Consider the following 27,302-nt stretch of genomic DNA (forward strand, 5'->3'; position numbering starts at 1 on the left):
GATCCGAAAAACTTTTTGTACCCTCTTTTGTATTATTGGCTGGCGTGCCCTGTTGACCTTTTCTCTCCTGATGGCTGTTTTTATTTGCCAAATGTTGCTTTTTAAAACCTTTCCAATCTTCTAACTTTTCACTATTTTTTACTATATTATTTGCCTTCTCGTTTGCTTTTTTGTTGTCTTTTCCAGTCATTAGGACCAGCTTTCACCCCAACTCATTCCAGAATGTTGAAGGTGTGGTAATTAATCCTGATTATCATCAAATGAAGGTGGTTAGATTCCCTCTGCTGTGATAGTCACTGGCTGGATTGTTTCATGTCAATTACTAGGTCATGCATGAATGCTGTCAAGGTTTGCTGCACATGCATGTCTATCCAAACTAAAAAATCACTTGTAATTTGAAGTAGAAATGAAACTGCAACAGAGGAAAATTAATTTATTTGTACTTTATTCAATGTACTTTAAAAACAGAAATGTTGCAAAAACTCATCTGGTCAAACAAAATCCAAGGCAGGTGAAAGCAGTTAATGAAAACATTAACTGCTTTCTTCCCACACATGCTGCTTGACCACTTGGGTTCATCCAGCATTTGTTATTGCTTCAGTTGCCATCAACTGCATTTTTACTTGCTTTCCTATATTTATGTTTGTTTTGCAGCTCATATTTGCCTACACTTCATTATTTCTTATTCTCTTTCCCCACATCTATTAACTCACAATATTGACATTTTGATCATTATAATTCTCCATTCCGACAACATTCCAATACTTCATTATATTACATAAAAAATAGCCAGTAAAACTCAAGCCAACTTTGTTTCTTTATAGCAAGATTTTCTGATTTCCAGTGGCTTCATGATGAATTAACTACCTCCATAAAATATAAGTGCATTAATAATTTTGTCAGAAGACATTTAATGACTTATTTTGAATGGGAATTCTGGTTGCCTTTTTAGCTGCTTTGAGATAGATTAATTTCATAAAAATATCAGAATGACTGGAAGAATGAATAAAAGGTCATTTGAATATCAAAATATTTTTCTTTACAGTTAAGTCTCAAATATCAGGTTATTAATAATTACATCACCCATCAAGGTAAAAAGAAAACTTTTAGGGTTCCTAAGGTACAAGATCATGGTATGTCTTGATTAGCAAATGTGCAGAGGATGTTTCCTCTCATCTGGTGGATACTTTTCTCATTGACTGTTAAGGTGATAGCAGGAGCAAGTGGGAGGCAGTTATTCAGTAACAGATGGATGGTGACAGTGATGGTAAATCCAAGTTTAATAGGTTTGCAATGCTCATGTTGAGAGCTTTACCCATGTCACTGGATCTTTGATGAATAATTCTTATAAGCTTTTGATGGAAAGCCTTTACATTTAATTCAGTCTTTCGAGCAAAGCAGAGTGTTTCCTAGTACGTGGCTACATTAAGGCTGGGACAGTCATCATTTGCTTTAGAAACATAGAAAATAGGTGCAGGATTAGGCCATTCGGCCCTTCGAGCCTGCACCACCATTCAGTATGATCATGGCTGATCATCCAACTCAGAACCCTGTACTTGCTTTCTCTCCATACCCCCTAATCCCTTTAGCCACAAGGGCCATATCTAACCTCCTTTTAAATATAGCCAATGAACTGGCCTCAACTGTTTCCTGTGGCAGAGAATTCCACAGATTCACCACTCTCTGTGTGAAGAAGTTTTTCCTCATCTCGGTCCTAAAAGGCTTCCCCTTTATCCTTAAACTGTGACCCCTCATTCTGGACTTCCCCAACATCGGAAACAATCATCCTGCATCTAGCCTGTCCAATCCCTTTAGAATTTTATACGTTTCAATAAGATCCCCCCTCAATCTTCTAAATTCCAGCAAGTATAAGCCTAATCGATCCAGTCTTTCTTCATATGAAAGTCCTGCCATCCCAAGAATCAATCTGATGAACCTTCTTTGTACTCCCTCTATGGCAAGAATGTCTTTCCTCAGATTAGGGGACCAAAACTGCACACAATACTCCAGGTGCCATCTCACCAAGGCCTTGTACAACTGCAGTACAACCTCCCTGTTCCTGTACTCAAAACCTTTTGCTACGAATGCCATCATACCATTTGCCTTTTTCACCGCCTGCTGTACCTGCATGCCCACCTTCAATGACTGGTGTACAATGACACCTAGGTCTCGTTGCATCTCCCCTTTTCCTAATCGGCCACCGTTCAGATAATAATCTTTCTTGATGTTGAAAAATATCTTTGATAGCCTTTTCACAACAGAATATTTTGAAGATAGCAACCCTAAGAGGTGAGCTTCACATTCTTTGTGACCTCAGTTGCTCAACCTCTATTGGATACTTATTTGGAAAATTTTGACCTTGATTCTGTAATTACTCTTGTACATAATTGCTGATTTACTTCATCAAACATATCCTCACACACAGTGGTCATAGTCATCTCCATTTACCTTTCAAAATTGTATGGCAACATCATCCCAATGGGCACCAATGTAATCCATGGCTATCTTGATATTGCAATTCCATTAAACTTCCTGAAAAGTTGGTTTGTTAGTGCTGGTCAACTTGTGCTGGCAGAGTACAGATGATATGCCTTGAATGCAACAAAAAATTGGGCAAAAGCACAACATACAAATGTTCTTGATCATGGCCATGATGTCAATCAGGTGAGCACAGGTGTTGTTGACAATGAGCAAGGCTTTGTTGTCCAATTTATTTCTTGCAAAACAATGTGAAGGGGGATCGAAATGGCATGATAAAATCTTGAAAGAGCAGAGCCTTTATCCAAGCATTTTGTTAAATCACCAATTCTTTTAGGGCACTCAGATCCTCTGAGTGATAGACTGATCATGGCTTAAGCTTACAGTTATCTTCATCTCTTCCAAGAAAGCAGTCTGTGACTACCTTGCAATGGTTTCTCATCACTCAAAATGGAAAATGTATAACAACTCCACTAATAAAGCTCCATTTCACCCATGGCAAGCACTTGTTTGGGAGAGTTGCCACCTTGCTCAATGCTTTGTTTCAGCTATTTGGGAACATTTTCCCTTGTTCTGGTATCTGCACAAGGTGAATATTATGTGGGCTTTAATATTTCTTGACACAATCAAAACTGGCTTGGTGATCTTGTATATATTAACACAATCAAAAGATCTGCAATTCCACCCCCCTCCCAACCCGCATCTTTAAAGCCTTGCCTCATGTTCTCCTTTTTCCTGGATCATCAGTGAGCTCAGGGGGGATCAGGCCATTGATTCTAATCTAACAATGTACTCAACCTTTAACTTGATATTTTCATTGTAATATTTCTGACCTTTCTAAGAGGCTATAGATTCCTAGCAGTACTATTTTGAGGACCTAGTTATATTTGGCCCATGTTGTTAAGGACTGCCCACTATCAATGATACCACGTTTATCAAACTTCTGATGCCCAGAAAATGAGGTTTTCATTTCTGTTAATTACATTTGGCTGAGTATTAATGCCTGCAGCTTGCCTTGATTTCTGCAAGGATTAATTCTCAGAGCTTGAACCCATCTAAAAGGCTGCACAGCATAATCTGTGATAAATTCTGAAAATAAACTGAGCTCGGTGACCTGAAGGTACAGAAAACAACATGAGGGAATGCAAAATCCGGTACACTTTCCCTTCATGGTAAATAACTTGTGGACTTGTAACCTAAAGAGTCAAAAGTACTGGAGTGAATATATTTAAACTGAGAATTGTCTGCACTTGGAAATAAGAGGGCAGCTTTCTATTCTATCAAAATGTACTTTCTGATGATGCGTCAAAATGTTGTGGTGCTCTTATTTCTATGCTTCAAGCTCAAGACTAAACTAAATATACAGTATATAGTTTTGAATATTGAGGATTTTATATTTTATAGCGGCAAAAGGCTAAGCAAAAGATGGCTGGTACCAGTCAAATTATTTTCATACTGTTACGAATGAAGGGAGCAAAGTCGCCCCCCCCCCCCACCTTTTTGAGAATCGCAAGATCGCTATTATTTCAGGTCTGAGACCCAGGAAATGAGAGAGATACACAGCATGTCAGTAATGGGAGAGACACAGGATAACAGCAAAGGCAGTTGATATAGACACTGCAGAATACACAAGGTTTGGAATGTCTCCTGACATAAGCGGAACGGAACCACTGATTACTGCTGTTGTCTCTTGGAGAAGGAATTGTGTATTGAGTACTGTACTATTCTTTGAAACCCCTCAGGGGACAACCAGAGTAGTCTGGTTGAGGGATTGCATCATCCCAACCTGATTGACATCTGAGACCCCATGAGTGAGGATAAAAGACGGGTCTGGGGAACACCCCTTAGACACACCAGGAGAAACGCTAGAAATCCAGTGACAGCGTTTTATAGTGAAGCCGGTGAGAGCTCATGTGTGTCCTCCCTTGCCTGGGTGGCGGGCTCATCATGGAGGAACGGTTTAGCTAAAGGAGAGGTCATACTTGAACGGCCACAACAACGAGACACCGACAGATCGAAATCATAAAGGAAGGTTGGCAAAACACTTAGCAGTAACTGTTCCCATTCTTCTATCTCTCTCTCTCTCCAACAATTGCAACACAGCGACAAACAAACGACGGCAGCCTGTATGAACTGAAATGAACTATAGATTTCCATCGGATAATTCATTATCCCCTAGACAACGATAGAGCTTATTTCTTATTGATTATTATTATACCCGCACTTTTAGGTTTAGTATTGACGATGTATATTATCTGTATATTTGCATTGATATTATTTTTGTGTATTTTTACTAATACTGTTAAAAATAGTATCATCAGACTTCAATGGACGTCTCTATCTTTGTTGGTAAGTAACCCAGTTACTGGGTTCGTAACAATACTTATAAACAAAAACCCACTGAACATGCAGACTATATGCAATACTTCAAGATCACCACTGCTGCAGGCACATCCAAGATATTTGAAACTTTAAGTTCAAATTTTTTAAACAGACTTAATTCTTTAAATGCAGAGAATCATATGTAGCTAATAGTAAAAGACACCTGCTTATTGATATAAACTAGTGAAATATCCAGTCACTAGGCAAGAAAAAAAAAATTGAATGCATAAGTATTGTAAAATAACAAACTTAAAACAAGGGACTGTAAAACTGAAAAAAAATGAAACCCGTGCTTACAGGTGGCACTAAGAGGACTCTCTATCATGTAAATAAACATCTTTACATGGGAGTGCCGCTCATAAATCTTAAGAGATGTAAATATGCAGTTAGACTAAACAATGGTCAAACACTGCCCACTGATTGAAGACATTAGGAATAACTCTTGGCAGAAGCTGAAAAACTCAAGTGTAGTTTTCTGAAAATAACCCACAGCTGACAAGAGGGTTGCAAGTCCTGGATGACTTCAAGACTGAACCTCAAAGTGCTTTTTTCTGGATATTTAAACAGACTTGGCGAAATTACTCAGAAATTAATCAGGTTAATTATTTCACAATTGTGAAACCAGGAGGGAGATGTGTACCAATTGATAAGAAATTGTATTTCTCTGAAAGAAATAAATACATCTTGCTTTCAAAAATTATTATTCACAAAACTAATTTTTGTAAAGAAAACAGATTGCAGAAACAAGAAAATAAGAAACTATTTCACCAGAACAAAGCAACAGTCTGAACTTAAACATAGGGTCGTAACAAACATGTCTTCACATTGATCTTCTGGCATATAAAATCAAAATTACATGTCTATTCCCATCAGGCTACAGCTGGATACCGTCATGAACAGTTTATTGAGAAATTTGGAAACTTCTATCTGCATGTAATAGTTTATGGTAATGTTTGACAGAAAACAAAGATTTGGGAGTTTCAAGTCACTGACTGATATTTTAGACCCACCAGAATTCAGCAAGAATGCAAAGCCTGTCACGGTCATAGTGAGTGAAAAGGGCTAATCATATTTTGATGCTGCTTTCCTCAAGAATTATGAAACTCTTGAAACCAAATAGATTTCTGTGGCTGGACAAAAAAAATATGGCAGCAAATGCCAGGTTTTTGATTCTTAACCCAAAAGATATTATACAACTATATTGTATATAGTTTTGGTGCTGCAGTGGTCAATTGAACATGATTTTTTTGAAACAAGGATTCAAGCTTGTCTTGGCAACTTCTCCTTCACAATCTCCATTAGCAGAGGTGTACCACAAAGCCGTATGCTTAGCATCCTACTCTACTTGCTTTATACTTATGACTGTGATGCTAACTGCAGCTCCAATGCCATATTTGAATTTGCTGATGACACTTCTGCTTGGGGCCAATCCAAAGGTGATAACAAATCAACACATAGGAGAGAGATTAAAAATCTGGCTAAATGGTGCCACAACCACCTCTCACTCAATGTCAGCAAAATCAAAGAACTGACATTGACAACAGGATGAGGAAACTGGAGAAACAAGAGAAAATCTGCAGATGCTGGAAATCCAAGCAACAACACAAAAAGCTGGAGGAACTCAGCAGGCCAGGCAGCATTTAAGGGAAAAAGCACAGTTGACATTTCAGGCCCGAAACCCTTCGGCAGGACATTTAGGCCCGAAATGTCGACTGTACTTTTTTCCATAGATGCTGCCTGGCCTGCTGAGTTCGGCCAGCATTTTGTGTGCGTTGAGAAAACTGAAGTTCCATGAGCCAATTCTCATCAGGAGATCAAAGGTGGAGAGAGGTCAGCCACTTTAAATTCCTTGGCATTATAATTTCACAAAGTGCATCGCCTCACACTAATGTTCCCTCTAATTTGTAATGACAAGGGTGTGCAAAAATCTTGAACTGTGCAATTCTTTGCCCAGTGACAACAACATCTGTGCACTGAACTTTATACAGATAGTTATTCATTTTAAAAGCTAGCAAAACGCTGCTAATAAGAACTTTGATCTCTTCTGGGTTCGATCATTTTCAATCTTGTTCATCTGCACTCTCACAAAACATACACAGCAGGCCTGTAATGGGTAATGAAGGATTTTCTTGCTGAAACTTTTGCACACTGCCCAAAATATTATCTGCTTGGTAAATGACACTTTAAAAAGTCATGTTTTCAAATATCCACTTGCAAATTCTCCAGCAACTTTTGCATCCCGGCAATACATGCAGGCAACACCAGTTTCTGTATTGTACATTTCAATGTAGCTTTCAGTGTAGCAGTTTCTACTGTTTCCTTAAACCATTCCACTTTACATGAAGAAGCAGTACTTTGGCACTTCACGCCCCTTTGCTCCTTTGGAATTCGGCATAGTGAATCAATAATTTCTTCAATAAAAACAGTATAAATAAGCCAGTTCTAAAATCTGCAGACAAATCATTGCATACTCCATGTTGTCAACACCATCCACATCAGTGTACACATCGTGAAATACAGTTTCACGGTGTACAGCTCGTGAAATATACTTAACATGCCAACAAGGTAAAGGGTGACAACCTTTTGTATGTAGTTTAAATTCCTTTGTTCGCTGGTAGCAAAAGATGTGTGCGTGCACACACTTGCACACCTTAGAGGGAACATTACCTCACACTTGTATGGATTAAATTCCACATGCTACTGCTCAACCCCAGTTTTTGAGCTAAGTGATACAGGTTAAGTAACCTTTATCTGAAATACTTGGGGCTGGAAGTGTTTTGGATTTCAATTTTTTTTGGATTTTGGAATATACAATGAGAAAGCTTGGAATTACCATCATTTCCAACTCTAAATTTAAGTGCTGCTGACAAGTAGTTTTTACCTTACAGTTGTTCATCACACATAACGGTAAAATTTATTACATACCATTAACATAATGAAACTATAACATGTCTCCATCTACAATACCATTTTTTTGATTAAAAGGTATATTGTATTTTTAAGGATTCACTACTACCATCAATTTTCAATTTGTGGTGATAGATCTTTGTTTGTTTCACGATCACCGTGCCATTAAGAAGCACATGTTCACTCCAGCGCTGACAAATCCATTCTTTCAATGCATGATCGAGATCTTTATCTTTTACTTAATGCAGTGTTTTTCTAATGGAAGAGCTGTTGTCCTTTTGATAAGGGAGGATACATCAGCAGTACTTACAGGATATTCTTGAAGGATCATTTAATAAGGCCGTTTGGGTAGAACGTAAAAATTAGAAGAAAATTGTCATTTCATAGGGCCTTATTATAGACATCCCAACGGTCAGCAGTTTTGAGAATAGTAGGGTACTGCTAATGGGAGATTTCAATTGCCTGGGTCACCCAGAGTGTAAAGTGCCTGGATAGGGTGGAATTTGTGCGGTGTATCCAAGGCAGTTTCCTCATGCAACATATAGTGAAACCTACCTGGGAAATAGCAATACTGGAGCTCTTCTTAAGAAATGAAGCAGGTCAAGTAACAAGTGGCCATCAACAGTTCTATTGGTTTTAAAGTACATTAGTTATAAAGAAAGACAGAACAGGTCCATTTGCTCACTTGGAGCACAGCCATCTTTAAGGCAGGATCTAGCTGGAGTTAACTGGGCGATAGAAAGTTAGCAATTTGGAGGCTTTTAAAAGGGTCATATCAAGAGACCAGGAGCAGCATGCTCCCGTTAGGGTGAAGGTTAGACATACAAAGTTCAGGGAACCCTGACTGATGAGACAGAGGCTCTGATAAGGAAATAGAATCAGAATCAAGTTTAATGGCACTGGCATATGTCATGAAATTTGCTGTCAAATGGGAGCAGTACACTGCAATACATAATTACAAAAAACTGCAAGGTACTGTTCATGGGTTCAATGTCCATTCAGAAATCTGATTGCAGAGGGGTAGAAGTTCTTGAATCATTGAGTGTGTGCCTTGAGGCTCATGTACCTTCTCCGTGATGGCAGCAATGAGAAGAGGTGATGGGGGCCCTTAATGATGTAAGGAAGTGTACATCTTGCTTAGGCAGCTGGGTACGAAATGAATTTCTTCCCAAATAAAAAATTTAAGAGGTAAATCAGGAGGCCAAAAAGAGGGTATGAGATTGATTTGTCAGGCAAAGTTAAAGGCAATCCAAAGAGGTTCTTCAAGTGTATTAACAGTTAAAGAATGATGAGGGAGAGACTAGGTCCTCTTAAAGGCCATTAGGACTGTCGTTATGAGGAGTCTCAGGAAATGGCCGAGATTTTTAAATATCTATTTCTCTTCAGTGTTTACTAAGGAGAATATCATGGATAGCAAAGAAATGAGGGCAAGAAGTAGTGAAGTCTTGGGATAATATGCATATTATGAAGAAAGAGGTACTTGCAGCCTTGAAGCACATTAGGTGGGCAAATCCAAGTACAGACCAAATGCATCCCCAGACCTCATGGGAAGTCAGGGAAGAAATCATAAGAGGGCTTGGTAGAGATAATTGCTTTGTTGTTAACCACTGGCAAAGTTCTAGGCACTGGAGGGTGGTTAAAATTGTTCCATTGTTCAAGAAGGGTAGCAAGGACAGGGCATGGAACTATAGGCTGGTGAGCCTGACTTCAGTTTTACAGAAGTTACTGGAGGGAATTTTGAAGAACAAGATCTGTCATCATTTGAATAGTTTGGAGTTTTATAAAGGGGTAGTTAAGGAAATACATGAAGGCAGCAGAGTGGATGTTGTCTATTTGCACTTTAGCCTTTGATGAGACCCACATGGCAAGCTGGTATGGAAAGTCTGAATTGCATGGGATTCAGGGGGAACTATCAGATTGATTCAGATTTGGCTTGATGATGGAAAGCAGGGGTGACGGTTGAAGGTTGATTCACCAACTGGAGGCCCGTGACAAGTTGGGTGCCTGAGGAGTCAGTGTTTGGGATCTCTTATTCATTACTTATGTAAATGATTTGGATCTGAATGTATATGGCACGATCAGGGGTCCTATTGATAGAGCAGCAGGTTACAATGAATTACAAAGAGATCTTGATCAGTTATGGTGATAGACTGAGGAATGGCAAATGCTTTTCAACTCAGATGAGTGTGAGATGATGTATTTTGGACAGTCAAACCAAGGAAGGACTTATACAGTAACTAGCAGGGGACTGCCAATTATTATAACTGGAAATTATAATTGAGAATATAACTGCACAATTCACTGAAAGTGTTTGCACAACTACACATGCTGGTGAAAAAGGCATTTAGTAGAATGCTCTTTATCAATCAAGACAATCAAGTTTAGGAGTAGGAACATTATACTGTAGTTATACAAGCCATTGACAAGATTGCACTTAATAATAATAACAGCTTATTTATAGAGCACTTTTCATACAAATGATGTAGTTCAAAGTGCTTTACAATAGGATAAAGTGCAAACAGGAAAATAAAAGACAGAAAGATGTTAGTTCAAAGCAAGGTTAAATAAACAAGTTTTAAGCTGGCATTAAGCTGTCAACTGAGTCTGTAACCCTTCACAAACAAGAGAAAATCTACAGATGCTGGAAATCCAAGCAACACACTGGAGGAACTTAGCAGGTCAGGCATCTATGGAAGAGTACAGTTGACTTTTTGGGCTGAGACTCTTCATCAGGGCAGAGTTTGTGTGCGTTGTTTACATCACTTACAGTTTTAGGTATTGAGTTCCACAGTTTAGAAGCAGAGATTAAAAAAAAGCTGACCTGCCAATTATCTTTTGTAGGAGATTGCTTAAATTTGAGAGACCAGTGAAAGAAGACCTGAGAGCTGAAGAAGGATTATAAAGCAAATTCCATGACATACTCTGGACCCAGATCACTGAAAACTTAAAAACAAGATAACTTTAAAATCATTCCTAAAAAGTACAGAAAACCAATGCAGAATAGTTAGGACAGGAATGATATGCTTCCTCTTCCTGGTTTTTAAGTCTAGTAGCGGCATTCTGAATGAATTGTAGTTTGTCGATAGATTGCTTTGAAAGGCAAGTAAAATGCATTCCAGTAATCTAGTCTATTTGATATAAAGGCATGAATTAGTCTTTCAGCATCATTATGTGACAGAAACAGACATACTTTTGCAATATTTGCAGTAAGTGTAGAAATATTGCTCTGGTCACTTTCTTTATGTGAGATTTAAAACCCAATCTGAATCAAGAACAATAGCCAGGTTTGTTATAGACTTCCCAACATCATATTCCATCTGCCACTTATTTGCCCATTTGCCTAATCTGTCTACGTTCTTCTGTAGCCTATTTCCTCAAAACCACCTGCCGCCTCCACCTATCTTCATATTGTCTGCAAACCTTGCAACAAAACCCTCAATTCCATCATTCAAATCATTGACATATAATGTAAAAAGAATTGGTGCCAACACAGACCCCTGTGGAACACCTCTAGTCACCAGCAGCCAACCAGAAAAGGCTCCCTTTCTTCCCTGCCAATCAGTGCTTCCATGCTGTATTATTCCCTGCACGCAAGAGATTCCTTCCTGAACAATGCAGCAAAAGCAGGAGGGCTGCCAAATCTTGATTACCTTCTGACCTCCTTTTGCACGAAGAACCCACAAGGAACATCAGGAGCAAAACTGAGAGTTGATTTTTAATTTCCTATACTAAAATGGTAATGCCAGAAATAGCTAACCGACAGCTATTGTGGTAGGTGAGGGTAATTTAGCATAACCTTAGTAATGTAGTATAGACCATCTGACATTTTTTTTTAAAAATCTAAACTGAAACGCCAGAAAACTTAACCATGCTCAAGTACATCCATCAGTTTTAATGTCAATGTGATGGTGCACAGAAACTAAATCTTATGCATCTCTATATATAAAGGATTTAAACATTTGATCCAGAAATCTAAACACTCTTAATATTAAAAAAACTTACTTGAGAATTGCACAAATATTACTGACTCAGAAATCAGTAATATTCCATGTACCATCTTTAATAGAAGAGCATTTTTTTCTGAAATTTATTGATGTATGCCTATTCTAAAGTGTTTCAGCCTTTGTAAGATAAACTCTGCCAGTTAGCACCAAGAAAACTCCGAATTAACAGTTGAAGCCTGAAACTCTTCATAGTTAATTACTTCTGATGGTGACAAATAATTATTGCAAATAAGTATCTATCCAAACCATTTAACAGTTCAGTTGCTATGAGAAACCATATTCTGAATGGGGATGGGGGCGGGGGAAGATTTTAGTTGTTTTATTTGACTTCTAAATGTATAACTGACTTCATGGCAAACAGAAAGGGAAGGTCAATTAACTTGAGTATTTATGGTAAAAGAATTGACAAGTTTATATACAAAGATATGAATAGAACACAAACATGTAAAAAGATCATTTTGACTTCAAATATGGAAGTCAAATGTCAACTATGTTATGTGATCATTTCAGTTATCACTGGAAGAAATGATAGATATGTTACCTGTTTCAAGCGTGCCAATTCTTTCAAGGCTCGCCCCCACTGTTGTTTATAATGCAGTTTGGATTTTGTGGCTGACTCCAATTTCCTTTCAAGTTCCACCTAATAAAAAGGTGAGGACAAAATTTTTTAAAGTATTGTAATACTATCACAAAAAATGATTGACAATTTAATAACCCTTTCAAATATCCACTAATCTGCAAAAAGGGAATGTTTCTTATTCAAGAAGCTGTTTTGTTTAAATTTCACTTTGGATGGATTTCTTTTAATTTCAGACAGCTGAACATATTAAAACAAAAGGACTATTATTAGTTTCATTTGTACTTAGAGCTCCAAATGTTAACATTCCAGATTTACTTATTTATTGAGATACAGCACAGAATCCTGAAAAATGCCAGTCATTTTCACTATTTTCTATTGATCTATATGAGGCAATTAGCAATCTCTGACGACAGATACTTCATAATAGTGTTTAATGCTTAGTGTATGATTAAAAAAAACACAAACCATTAATTTGAGGTGTTTCTTCCTGAACCTGCAATTCACTCTCCTATTTTCCAGGTGGCCTAAACTGAAATGAAATTCTTTTTATCCCAAATGAAATACCATGCCCACTTTTGGTCACAGCTTTGATGATGGCAACATTTCCAAATGGATTTGATATTCAGTAACTATTGATTTTTTTTTAAATGACCACTGTGCCAGAAGCAAGTCTTATTTCTGGACTCAGTATGGTCAACCAAAACAATATCATCTCAAAATAGATTTATTTCATTGATGTGTATAAAAAATTACTTTGTATTACTATCAGGACCGGAAGAATCAGTGCAACTTGTATTGTTGTTTGCCTTCTGAATTAATTCTTGGTTCTATCCAGTAATGAAATCTGGAAATGCATCACATGTGAAGCTTCCAAGAAAAGTAAATAAATTAAGGCAGCTAGAGGATAAGAGCAAAGCATGCAGTCGAGGCTCAAGAAAGGGAACAACAAAGGAACAGTGGAAGATTCAACCATGGCCGCTGAAGAAGTGGGAGAGCAGGGTAACGTGCAGATTCAGGAAATAATACTTCCATTTTCAAAATACTGAAGTGATGTAGAAATTAAAGAGGGGAAAGATGTAGTAGTATTTTGGTACCATAGAAATTTCAGTACATATTTGGTTCAAGAGATGCATTTCCTTTTAAATGTGGAACTGCTGGGGGAATGAATATACCATACTTGACATCTATTATTCATGTTGTTTACAAGTAATCATTGGCATGTTTCCTTCCCCTTGGAACATGCAAATAGACTTTTTGTATTCTAGACGTGTCAGACAAGCAACATTGAGTGTATCTATTGTAACCTAGAAAGGTAAACATGGTAGTTTCATCTGAAATACTGTCATTACTTCAAAGCAAAATCATTTCACAATTCTAGTTTTGAAGCAATTGATATGAAATAACTATTTAAAACATCATGCAAATTCCCCATGTTTAACCTGAAGAGGAATCCAAAATAACCATCCTGATTTTCATTCACAGAATACCATTGAAAATTCAAATGTTTAGAAATTTCAAGGAAAATAAAAATTTCATAACCCAACATGTAAGTATCCAAGTACCAAATCTTTCTGGTAATTTAATGATTTACTTATCAAGTTTAGCTGACTAAGTTTGGTATTAATGAACGAGCTTTGTTTAATAAAACAGTCAAATGAAGTATTTCAGTGTTAACTACCGGACTGCATTGTGATGACAGCTAGTTGGCAAATCTGCAGAGACCTGTCATCCAACCTTGGACTTGTTATCAAATATAGCGACTTTCTGTAGCATCTCTCTGTGGTGCTGGACAAATGCCATGGCTGGTCCTCAAGTTGCACATTGGCCATTGCTGGTGTTTCTCACATGAAATAGTAGTTGACTTTCATTAAAATAGTATGTGGTTTGATTTTTGTTATTTCAAATCTTCTTTATATTTTATTAATTTCCAAAACATAAGCACACTTAAATTTATTATTTTCTGTTAAAAAAAGATATTTTTATCAATTTTTAAACTGTTTAGAACTGTCTCTAATTACATCAGACAATGTAATTAATGTAAAAGGCCTTCGAACAGATAATTTCAGAAGCACGCCATGGCAATCCGGTGCAGAACCTTACTTTTCACTGGCTACATCCAAATCATTGGCTAAAGTTGTGGTGATATGACTTGTAAGAACGTTGATTGGAGAGAGTTCTGAGCATGCACAGAAATGATAGAAAGATCAAGTAAACATTGCGTTGTAAACATGTTGTGGTTGTTGTTAAATAAAAGTTCTATTTCTTCCAGAAGATGTTTCTTTATTAGTAACCCACGGTATGTATTAATATAAAGAACACAACATGGTGTCAGAAGTCGGTCTGGAAGAATAATACATTTCCTAACATGGGAGAGTTGAAAATAATTTTCTGAAAAAAGAGTTCGAACTGTTTTGGTGTTGCTAACAGTTTTACAAATGGAAGGTTTGCAGCCTCCATCGACACTTCAATTGTCTGGGAACGTAGTTGAGAACTGGAGAAAATTTCAGCAGTGTTTTGAATTGTATTTATCAGCAATTGAAGGGGATAAAAAACCAGAAAAAACAAAAGCTGCGCTTCTACTCCACGTAATAGGTGACGATGCAGTTGAGGTATATAATCATTTATTTATTGAAAATGGAGATAATTTAAAGTTAAAATCGATAATGGACAAATTTGAAGCATTTTGTATACCGAACCATAATGTGACGTATGAGCGGCATAAATTTTTGACATGTACGCAGACAGCTAGTGGAACTATTGATCAATATGTTGCTGAGTTGAGACACCAGAGTAAAACATGCGAGTCTGGCGAGCTGACAGACACTCTCATTAAAGACAGAATTGTTTGTGGCATTCTAGATAATGGTCTGAGAGAAAGACTGTCAAGAGAACAAGACTTAGACTTGGAAAAAGCTTTGAGGTTCTGCAAAGCTTCAGAGAACGCGACGTCAGCTGCGACGTAGACAAGCGTGAACATATTAGAAAAAAATAATAAAACGACAACAAAAACAAGAAAGAGCAAGACGTCATCTGAGAGAACAAAGCAATGTGATTGCTGTTATCAGCAACATCTGCCGAAACAGTGTCCAGCGTATGGGAAAATGTGCAATGAGTCCGGTATGAGTAATCACTTTTCACACTGTTGCAGAAGTAGAAAGAAAATAAAACAAATAAATGCAGTGCTTGAAAATGAACTTGAGGAGTTTTATATAGCTGTGCTTTGTGAAAACAAAGTATGAGTGACTGGACTATTCCACTGCAACTGAACCAAAACAATATTCTGTTTAAACCTGATACTGGAGCACAAGCAAATATTCTTGCAGAATCTGAGTTTAATGCATTAAAGCCAACACCAAAGTTACATAAGACAAATATAAAAGTGACTGGGTATTCAGATACAGACATCCAAGTTAAAGGAACATATGTGGCAAAAGTATCACACAAAAATATTATGCACACGCTTTCATTTGCGGTGATGCCAAGGAATGTACGGTTAATACTCGGTTTATCTGCCTGTGAGAGACTGAATTTGGTGAAAAGTGTTAGTACTGGACAGTGACATAGAATCAAAATACAGTGACTTGATGAAAGAGTATAAGGACTTCAAAGGGCTTGGTTGTCTTCCAGGACAGCACACGATTAAAATTGACAACACAGTGCCACCCGTAGTACATCCATATAGAAAAGTGCCTTTTGCATTATGCCATCAACTGAGAACAGAGCTTGACAGAATGGAAAGACTGGGAGTCATAAAAAAAATTGATGAACCGACTGAATGGGTCAATTCGCTTGTCATTGTTGATAAGAAAAATGGAAAACTCAGGATTTGCTTAGATCCAACAGACTTGAATTGAGCCATTAAAAGAAAGCATTTCAAATTGCCTACTCCTGAAGAAATTATGTCACAGTTTGCTAATGCAAAGTACTTTAGTAAATTAGATGCATCCTCTGTATTCTGGCAACTTAAACTAGATGAACCGAGTTCAAAGTAGTGTACCTTCAACACTCTTTTTGCCAGATATTGTGTTCTTTGGCTTCCGTTTGAATTGCATCAGCTCCTGAAGTGTACCATAAAAACCATTCACATGCTATATGAGCACACTGAGGGCGTGGATACTTCCATGGATGATATTATTGTTTGGGGATCATCTTAACAAGAGCATGACACCAGACTCAGACAAGTCTTTGAGGCAACACGCAAGGCAAACCTGAAGTTGAATAAAGACAAACATTAGCTAGGAGTGACTGAACTTACTTTAGTGGGTGATATCATCAGCAATGAGGGTGTGTGTCCTGATCCATTGAAGGTTTCTGCTATTGAAAACATGCCAAGACCTCAATGTAAAAAGGATGTTCAAAGGTTCATGGGAATGGTCAACTACATGGGAAATCTTTTGGAACAGCTTACTCCATTGAGGCAGCTAACAGAAAAGAAAAACGAACGGAGCTGGAATCATGAACAGGAGAAGGCATGACAAAATCTCAAGAAAGTGCTCACTAAAGAAACTGCGTTGAAATTCTATGATGCTGAGAGACCCATCAAAATCTCATGTGATGCATCTCAGGCAGGCTTAGGGACAGTATTATTCCAGAAACATGATAAGGAATGGCTACCAGTGGCATATGCATCTCGTTCATTATCTGATCCAGAAACAAGGTGTGTCCAAATTGAAAAAGAATTGCTCAGCATTATCCACCTATTAGCCTATCCACCGACGTCTACTACAAACCTACTAACTCCCACAGCTACCTAGACTATTCCTCCTCCCACCGTCTCCCTTTCTCTCAATTCCTCCGCCGCATCTGCTCTCAGGATGAGGCCCTTCATTCTAGGACAAAGGAAATGTCTTCCTTTTTTAAAGAAAGGGGCTTCCCTTCGTCCACTATCAACTCTGCCCTCCATCGCGTCTCCCGTATTTCACACACCTCAGCCCTCACCCCATCCCCCCGCCAGCCCACCAGGGATAGAGTCCCCCTGGTCCTCACCTATCACCCTACCAGCCTACAGATCCAACGTATAATGCTCCGTAACTTCCGCCACCTCCTACGTGATCCCACCACCAGCCACATCTTCCCCTCCCCCCTACTCTCGGCTTTTCGCAAGGATCACTCCCTACGCGATTCCCTTGTCCATTCATCCCCCCATCCCTCCCCACCGACCTCCCTCCAGGCACTCATCCCTGCAAACGGAAGAAGTGCTACACCTGCCCCCACACTTCTTCCCTCACCACCATCCCAGGCCCCAGACAGTCCTTTCAGGTGAGGCACTACTTCACCTGCGAGTCAACTGGGGCGATCCGGTGCTCCTGATGTGGCTATTTATAAATTGGGGAGACTCGCCGCAGACTGGGAGACCGTTTCGCCGAACACCGGCGCTCAGTCCTCCAGCAGTGGCGGGATCTCCCTGTGGCCACACACTTAATTCCACAGACCACTCCCACTCCAACATGTCTGTCCATAGCCTCCTCTACTGTCAAGATGAGGCCACACGCAGGTCGATGGAGCAATACCTTATCTCCCGCCTGGGTAGCCTCCTACCTGCCGGCATGAACATTCAACTCACAGACCTCCGTTGATACCCCTGCCCCCCTTACCCCCATCCCTATCTATTATTTTAGTCTGGTTCTCTTTCTCTCTCTTTTTTCCCCCCTCACTATAATCTGCCCCCAGCCCTACCTTTCTTTCTCTTTTATTTCCCATAATTCTCCACCTTCCCCCTAGCCCATTTCCCTCCAGCCTATCACTTCCTAGCTCTCTACTTTATCCCTCCCCCCACTTCTTATCCCCCCTTGACCATCCCATGTTACTTCACTCCTAATGAAGGGTTTCAGCCCGAAACGTCATCACTACCTCCTCACATAGATGCTGTCTGGCCTGCTGAGTTCTGCCAGCATTGTGTTTTTATTTTGCTCAGCATTATGTTTGCTTGCAAGATTTCATCAGTTTGTGTCAGGGCAATCTATTGATGCTGAAACTGATTACATTGTTTCACAAACCTTTAAGTGACTGTCCTTTGCGAATTCAGCGAATGATGATCAAATAGCAAAGATATGCACTGAATGTGTCAAACACATTTGGAAAATTCATGTACACGGCTGACACACTTTCCAGATCCAACAACAAAAGACAGTCACAGGGACGCTGTTGATGTTCAGGCATTTGTTGATATGATCAGAGACTGAACCTGTTGCTCCCAAAAAGTTGGAAATGCTGCGTCGAGACAGAGAAAGACAAAAAATTCTCAGTCAGGTAATACAAGTGGAGATGGATGGATGGCCAGATAATAAGCATGACTGTACCTCAGAAGTACAAGAATATTGGAACCACAGATCAGAACTGGCTGTTGTGGATGGGATATTGTACAAAGGTAGCAGAATTGTGATTTCTAGAAGTCCCCGAAAAAAAATGCTTGGGAAAATTCATGAAGGCCACCTAGGTATTGAAAAATGTAAAAGGGCATGGGAAGTGACATTTTGGCCCAGGATGGATCAAGAAATTGCAGAATTGGTGTCATCTTGTCAAATATGCCTTAAACACCAACCTAGCAACCCTGAGGAGCCACTGCATCCACATCCTAGTCTTCAGATGACTTTATCAGAAGGTAGGCGTTGATCTTTTTGTAACTGACAACAAAGATTATCTACTAATAACAGATTACTACTCATTGTATCCTGGTGTGCGGTCTGAGCAGAACAACTGCAGAGAATGTAATTAAATGCATGAAATCAGTTATTTTCCAGACATGGTGTACCTGATGACATTTTCACAGACAATGGTCCACAATTCAATGGTGAATGCATGGGACATTTTGCTCATGAATGGGGCTTTGTTCATACAACATCTAGTCCATTTTTCCCTCAGTCCAATGGATTAGTTGAGAAGTCGGTAGGAATTGTCAAGAAACTGATGCACAAGGCAAAAGATAGTGGAGGTGATTTTTATAAAGCTTTGTTAGCCTATTGCAGTACTCCACTTGAATGTGGATTTTCACCTGCTCAGCTCTTGATGGGACACTGTTTGAGATCCAATCTGTCAGTAGATGAGAGCCTTCTGAGAATGGAGGGAGGTGAACAAGTGAAAAGATGGAAAGATGAACACAAAGCAAAGCAGAAAATATACTTTGACAGATGTTCTCGTCCATTACCTGAACTGCACCAAGGAGATGAATTAAGGATACAAGACAAAACGAACACATGGACACAGAAAGCTACAGTACTTGAAGTACAACCCAGATTATACATGGTCCAAACAGAAGGAGTAGTAGTGTTAAAAAGAAATCGCAAAGACCTCAAGAAAGAGCCAATTTTAGTTTCAGTTAACTGATACAGACCAGACTAAACATGGAAGTAACAACGAAACACAAGAACTGTGTGAACCACTTAGAAGGTCTACTCGTGTTCGTAAACCTCCAGAGAGACTGATAGAGACATGTTAAATTATGCATTTGCTCTGGTCAATGTTGCTAATTGATTTTTCTTTTTAAGGAAAGGAAGATGTGGTGATATGACGTGTAAGAATGTGACTGGAGAGAGTTCTGAGCATGCACAGAAATGATAGAAAGATCGAGAAAACATGGCATTGTAAACACGTTGTGGTTGTTGTTTAATAAAAGTTCTATTTCTTCCAGGAGATGTTTCTTCATTAGTAACCCATGGTACGTATGAATATAAAGAACACAACAAAAGTTAGCTTCAATTTGTAGAAGGTGTCCACCAACATGTTGGAAGAAGCAGCATGGTCTTAAAAGTTAGAAGCATTAACAGAATGAATTTAAGGGCACAAATCTGAAAAATGGACAATGCACATTGGGATTCAATCCAATACCATTCTAAAAAGCTAAGCATTGTTTTTGTTATAATATCTTATGGGAAAAAAAACTTAAAATATATTGTTGACATCCAATTTCATTCTACCTTTTCTAGAGTTAATAGATTGATCTCTGATTGAAGTCGAATTTCAGGCTTGCTGCTCTGCTGTTCCTTGTACTGATGGAACTCCTTCTCAAGCAATTTATACTTCTGTTCTGCTTCGTGGAGCTGGGTAGAGTTCATGGAAGTGGAAAAAAAATGACTTAAGAAACCAAAGGAAGTCAGCTTATCCATCAGACACTAAACAGATGCTCTAAAAATTCACATTCAAAATAAATGGACTTGTAAGCCAACTAAAGTACAAGCAGACAACAGCAAGAAATCTGAACACTGATCAAGTTCCGATTTAAAAATGAGTGAATAATTTCATTGTTTACATCCTGCTGACAAAGCAGGCGGGGATACAAAGCAGCGCCACATAACAGGCTAATCCTTGCATAACAGATCATTATTTATCCATCTATTCAGTTAACACTTTTCTGGTTGTTTATACATTATTACCACTTTAACTTTTTATAAAGACAATATCTGATTGTAACATTAAAAAGTCCGACTAGGAGACTGCAAACTTCACTTTCAGATGTTATTCTTCTGGGATTTTTTTTAGGCCAAAAGTTAAGCAATAACTTAAAGCATAAGATAGTTATTGATTAATTGTGTAATTCCCAATACCTCTGACCTTATAATCTACACAATGAATTCCAGAAAAAGAATCTGCTTTTGAACTCTTGGCAATAATTAAACACTAAAATTAAAATAAGTGCAGTTTGCAGAAATATTAAAAAAACAAAGTTTCTGGAAAGCTACTGGCAATTGAACAACTGAAATGTATCCGATTACAATCCAAAATGTAGACGACTATGGTTAGCAAGCTATCCAATATGTTTTAAAAATATTACTTCAAACAGCACTGCAGTTGGAAAGCAAACTCTGACATTTATAGCAAGGTTGTACAAATGCATTTGCCAGCCTTGAAACCCATAAAGGTCGAAAAGTCTGGATTTAGTTTAAAATGATTAGGAGGTTTAATGTTAAAAGTAAGTACTCAATGCACATTTTGATATTTTATTATCCAATGTCAAAATATCATCATAAACTGACAGCCAATGCAGTAAAATTATAGCTCAGGCTATTTGTTTCAGGTGTAATCTATCTGGATAACAAAAACTTAAGAGCAGTGCAAGCTCTAATTTCAAACCAGACAAGCTGTCAAATAAAACTCATAAAATAGCAACTACATGAGAAAATAAAAGGCATTTGATCCAATTTATAAACAATAAGTGCAAGGCTTTGTTCTAAGCAACAATTTTTAAAAGAGTAATTATTATTAGAATTGATTTGAGTGAGTCGCTGGGTGGCATGGGGCCTTTCGTAGCCGCGGTGCCCGGGTTCTAGTAGGAGGCACGATATGCTGTTTAGACAATTTAAACGCCAGCCCAGTTTGGAGGCAAGAGCCAATTTTGTTCACTCTCCACGATGTTTGCTCTCTTCGGGAGGCTGGGGCCTTTAGCTGTTCCGTTGCTTGGTCAAACACTGGCCCAGATAGACTGAAAAGACAGGCTTGCTGGGATCTAGGGTGAGAGCTGATTTTGCTCGTTCTCTGTAATGGTCACTCCTCTCTCTCGATGGCGCTGAGGCTATGAAGACTGCCCTGGCTGTTGTGCTCTGTGCCCGCTAATATGATTAACTGTTAAGTGAGGCTTTGGGCCGACTCTGGGGTTCAGATCTGAGGATTCAATTTTTGGCTTGGATTTTGTAGTTCGCTTCATTGTTTGCATGATTTCTGTTTTTTTTTCCTCTTGTGTATCGAGTGTTTGTCTTTATTTATTTGTTTGTTTATTTAGGTTCTTTTGGGTTTCTTGTTTTGCGGCCATCTATGAGCAAACAAGTCTCAAGAGTGTATGATTTATAGATTCTTTGATAATAAATATACTTTGAACTTTAATCTTTTCCTTGTTGCATGGAAGAGTGTTACTGATAATGACAAAGGGGTCCCACTATTACATAACAGACTTTTGTTGAATATGTAACCAAATATTACTTTTCATCAGGTAGAATCTACAAATTGTCTCAAACAAAAACTTGAATTAGTTCTATATTCATCCCACCTTTCAGCTTGAGAACATCTTTGCTTTTCTAATGGCATGGGATCTTAAACATAGCTTCATGAACAGAAAATGACTAGTGTTAATAGGTGTTTGATGGTTTTGCATATTCAGTGAGGCAACGAGGCTGATTCCGTGCTGTATGACTTCATGATTCCATAAGCACTGTGAAAATACTTTAGATACTGAACTATAAATCTAGATTGTATACTTGAAACAAAGAGTAGAAAGGAATTTCCTGTTCTTCTGAGTAGTTAGAATCTTGCCTGTAATGTGATTTTTTGGTAGACCAAGGATAAATACAAATATTTTGAACAGATGGTCTTTTAAATGGTCCTATAAATTCACAGTCAATGAAGAAATGATGAATGCTACTCTGGTATTTTAAGCATGATTATTTTCCTTGAATAGGCAACAAAGGTGAGAAAATATTGAGGAATTATCAATTGACATCTGAAAACAAGATATTGACATCAAGCCACATACTAAATAAATAAACATTTCAGACACATTTGAACATGCAGTATAACATTAATTTATGTAATAGTTTTACCAGTGTAAGACTTTACAAAGAAAATTTTACATTTTGCCACATAAGGAATGTTTGGGATAAATGACCAACAGCTTAGTCAGATCTAATAAAAATGGAAATGTTCAAAACAGCAAACAAGAATAAGTCAAATACATTGAGAGAGAAAAAAACAAGGCTTAGAGCCTTTGCAGCTGACAAAACTAATGAAAATAAATTCAATGATGACAAGAGGCCAGAAGTGGAGGAGCATATCATCTCAGAAAGTTGTGGGTAGTGATGAGCAGCAGCTTTGAAGAATCTCGTGTAGAAATAGAATAAAAGGTCAGGAAGTAGTAGTAAAAAGACACAAGTAAAGGATTCATCAGCAGATGGACAATTTTATGATAGGGAAAACTATAAGATAAATTAGATGTAAACAAAAATGGAAATATGCCAGAACAATACATCCTAGAATTAATGCGTCATAGCCATAACTGCAATAAAATTAAACATTTTTACTAGAATGATGAGCATAAAGAATAATCACAACCAATTTAGATGAAGGGTCTTGACTCAAAATGACAACTGTCCATTTTCCTCCACAGATGCTGCTCGACCTACTCTGTTCCTCTATCATTTTGTTCATTACTAACAAGTTAGGCTTAGTTTTGCCTTTAAGATTCACCTTTGATTAGCACACTTTTCCTTACCTGCTGCTGTAAACGCAACTTATCATCCTGCAACTGATTCAACTTTGACCTTTCCAATTCCACCTGATGCGCAGCATCTGCAATGGAGCGCCGTGTGTTGTCCTGCATTTCTCTTAAGTTCCGATCATGATCATCTTGTAATTCTTTTTGCAGTCTGTGAAGCTTTGCACAGAATAACATGAAGACTTTATTTTGAAATCTCTCCAATAAACATAAAATGGTGAACAAGATCACTAATATAAGGATAATGTATTTAAAGAAATAGTTAATCATTTTTCCTCACTGAAATCATAGCAGCTTATGGAAGTTAATAAACCAGTCGTGAGAATTGGAGGAAAGCACAGATTTGGAGGATTGTGGAACTGTCAGAGTTGAACAAAGGAGATGAGAAACCAACTGAAACATCTGAAAGCAAGGATGACATTCTAAAAAGAGCAATCAAATTCTAGAAAGGAAAACAATTAAGATTTGCAAGCAAAGGTGTAATGGGTGAAGAGGAACTAACAGTTAGGATTCAAGCAAAACTGATATAATTGGAATAAGCTCATTAAAAAACAGCTTAAGCAAGACAGAATCATGCACCAATAATCCAGGCATAGGTTCAGTGGCAACAAGCATCTTAGCCAAATTTGATGATAACTGTTTTTACATGATGATGCACAAGGAGGCAACCTTGTAGCTAACCATGAGGTTCCTCAAGTGATTACACTTCCCAGAACAGTGAAGAGTTCCAATTTAGAAATGTAATTTCAGTATTATTAAAGTATCGAAAAATTGTTCATGCGCAATTAATAGCACAGACACAGGAAATTGTTCTTCAAAAGTCATTTATCAAAAAGAAATGCTGAAGCTACAACATTGAAGACTTTAATGTTATTTTCATGAACTGTGATGAATATAGTAGCATTATGGGGGAGAAAATGGCAAAAATTAATTCATAATTCCACGTTATTGATTTGTTAACAAAATAAGGATTTGATTTTTCAGTTACACTTTTAAGAAATCACAATATACAAATATTGCAGTCTGCAATGCAGCAATTTTAATGCCTTGCATTTATTATATGAAATGGAAGAATTTTCAAAGAATATTTAATTTATAATCCAAGAATTAATTCTGTTCAATAATATCTAAGAAAAAAACATGCTTTGTAGTATGTCTGATAAACTTTCCATGCAGCATTCAGATTTGTGATCTCTCAAAAAAAATTCACAGTGAATTTTAACAGAGCCATAGTTAGTGATTTAACAAATAATGATAGCAGAATAGATGGAGGAAAAATTTCCAACAGCTTATTTCCAGTAATAGGATGATCGATTCAATTAAAAATTGCTTTAAAACGATACATTAAAGTAAAATCCATAGCCTTTACGTCAGCAAGAGCAAACATAGGCTGGACAACCTAGTTTTTGCAGTGGTTTATATTTTACTCAGACAAAAACCCCATGTGTCTTTTCAGGATGCAAACAAATAACACCAATAATTTCATACGTGGAGTAAACCTTCAGCATAAATCATGGCCTAAATTAACCCTTTAGATACCAGTTCTCATTGGCATGCAAAATTGGTGCCCGCATTTGCCTAAATGACAACAATGACCATTAAAATATAACTCAGGAACTGTGACAGCGAATGCAACAGCATGAAACAAATGCAACACATCCATCTTCAAAATCTCACCACCACTTAAACAGGAACCAATTCAAACAGAACCAGAAAAATGCAAGAATGCAAATTTAAGATCATTGTCAAGACATGAGAGAAAGAAAATTACAAAACAAGTAGTCAAACACAAAATAAATGCCAACTTAGGACAAAAAATTGAGAGATTTATTGGCTCAAAGCAACAGTAATTATGATATTCTCACACATATACAAACACAATATACAAAACAAATATACTATCAATAACTGGCGTTGGCCAGGTTATATAGTGGTAAATTCAGTTCTGGCCACGAACAGCAGAGCCTTCCCTGAATGGATTCAAACTGATTAAGGCATCATTGTTAAAGGCTCTAGCACCAACTCAGAGCTCCAATGGCCGCTCCTCCAAACTGTCTACTTACAGCAAATTCTGGTGTATAAGCCAAGAATTTGGCCCTAAATTTTGGTACTAAAATTAGGGGGTCAGTTTATACAGAGGGTGCCAACTTTGGAAAAATGAATACACGGAAGACAGGTCATATTTATTGGCTGTTTTTGAGTCAAATCCGTTCCACTGTCGATGCATGAATTCTTTGAATGGTTCATTTAAACTCATCTCGTGGCTGGATCACGGACGTCAAACCACCTGGGATGACTGCAATGTCCGTATTTTCAGTTTTCAATGCTGCTTTTGTCTCACCTGACAAGTGCGCTTTGAACATGTCCCAGACAAGTAGCGACTTTTCCTTCCCGAAACCTTCGGGACATTGATGCCACACCTCTTTAACCAACTTCAAGCAACCCACTTCGTCCATCCAGCAGCGTTTTTGGAGGTAAACAACACCCAGTGGGAATTTTCTGAGCAATCTTTGTTTTTTGTCTCAACACAAGATCATGTCTATTCATAAATCGAGTGCACCAACTTCACGTAGCTTTGAAATTTTCGCTGACCTCACGGTGTTTTTCAGCCCATTTCAACGCTTGAACTCAAACCATTTCTCTGGTAACACTGTATCTAGATGATCACTAGACATCATGAAGACCCTGGAGAGACTTGTTCTAGAGCAGCTCTAGCCTATGGTTAGGCCACACTTTGACCCCCTCCAGTTCACCTATCAGCCCTGACTAGGAGTTGAGGATGCCATCATATACCTGCTGAGCCGTGTCTACGCCCACCTGGACAAGCCGACGAGCACTGTGAGGGTCATGTTTTTTGACTTCTCCAGTGCGTTCAACACCATCCGCCCTGCTCTGCTGGGTGAGAAGCTGACAGTGATGCAGGTGGATGCTTCCCTGGTGTCATGGATTATTGATTACCTGACTGGCAGGTAAGCACACTGACGTGCGCTTGCAACACTGTGTATCAGACAGAGTGGTCAGCAGTACTGGGGCTCCACAGGGGACTGTCCTGTCTCCCTTTCTCTTCACCATCTACACCTTGGACTTCAACTACAACAGAGTCTTGCCATCTTCAGAAGTTTTCTGATGACTCTGCCATAGTTGGATGCATCAACAAGGGAGATGAGGCTGAGTACAGGGCTACAGTGGGAAACTTTGTCACGGTGCGAGCAAAATCATCTGCAGCTTAATGTGAAAAAGACTAAGGAGCTGGCGGTGGACCTGAGGAGGGCTAAGGCATCTATGACCCCTGTTTCCATCCAAAGGGTCAGTGTGGACATGGTGGAGGATTACAAATACCTGGGGATACAAATGGACAATAAACTGGACTGGTCAAAGAACACTGAGGCTGTCTACAAGAAGGGTCAGAGCCGTCTCTATTTCCTGAGGAGACTGAGGTCCTTTAACATCTGCCGGACGATAATGAGGATGTTCTACGAGGCTGTGGTGGCTAGTGCTATCATGTTTGCTGTTGTGTGCTGGGGCAGCAGGCTGAGGATAGCAGACACCACCAGAATCAACAAACTCATTCATAAGGCCAGTGATGTTGTGGGGGTGGAACTGGACTCTCTGATGGTGGTGTCTGAAAAGAGGATGCTGTCCAAGTTGTATGCCATCTTGGACAATGACTCCCATCCACTCCATAATGTACTGGTTAGGCACAGGAGTACATTCAGCCAGAGACTCATTCCACCGAGATGCAACACTGAGCATC

The 27,302-nt window shown here is 38.4% G+C and overlaps 1 protein-coding gene across 1 annotated transcript in view; it reads right to left on the bottom strand.

Annotated features, from left to right (window-relative positions):
• Nucleotides 1-27,302, bottom strand: part of cep120 (centrosomal protein 120) — a 92,479-nt gene that overhangs the window by 16,289 nt on the left and 48,888 nt on the right. The window contains exons 17-19 of the mRNA XM_073069497.1: nt 23,546-23,707; nt 20,265-20,387; nt 12,313-12,411 (exon numbers count right to left, since the gene is read on the bottom strand). Coding sequence (XP_072925598.1) covers nt 12,313-12,411; nt 20,265-20,387; nt 23,546-23,707 — 384 coding nt within the window. The remainder of the gene's footprint in view (nt 1-12,312; nt 12,412-20,264; nt 20,388-23,545; nt 23,708-27,302) is intronic.

Source organism: Hemitrygon akajei, chromosome 2 (genome assembly GCF_048418815.1).
Source record: "Hemitrygon akajei chromosome 2, sHemAka1.3, whole genome shotgun sequence".
NCBI classification, from domain to species: domain Eukaryota; kingdom Metazoa; phylum Chordata; class Chondrichthyes; order Myliobatiformes; family Dasyatidae; genus Hemitrygon; species Hemitrygon akajei.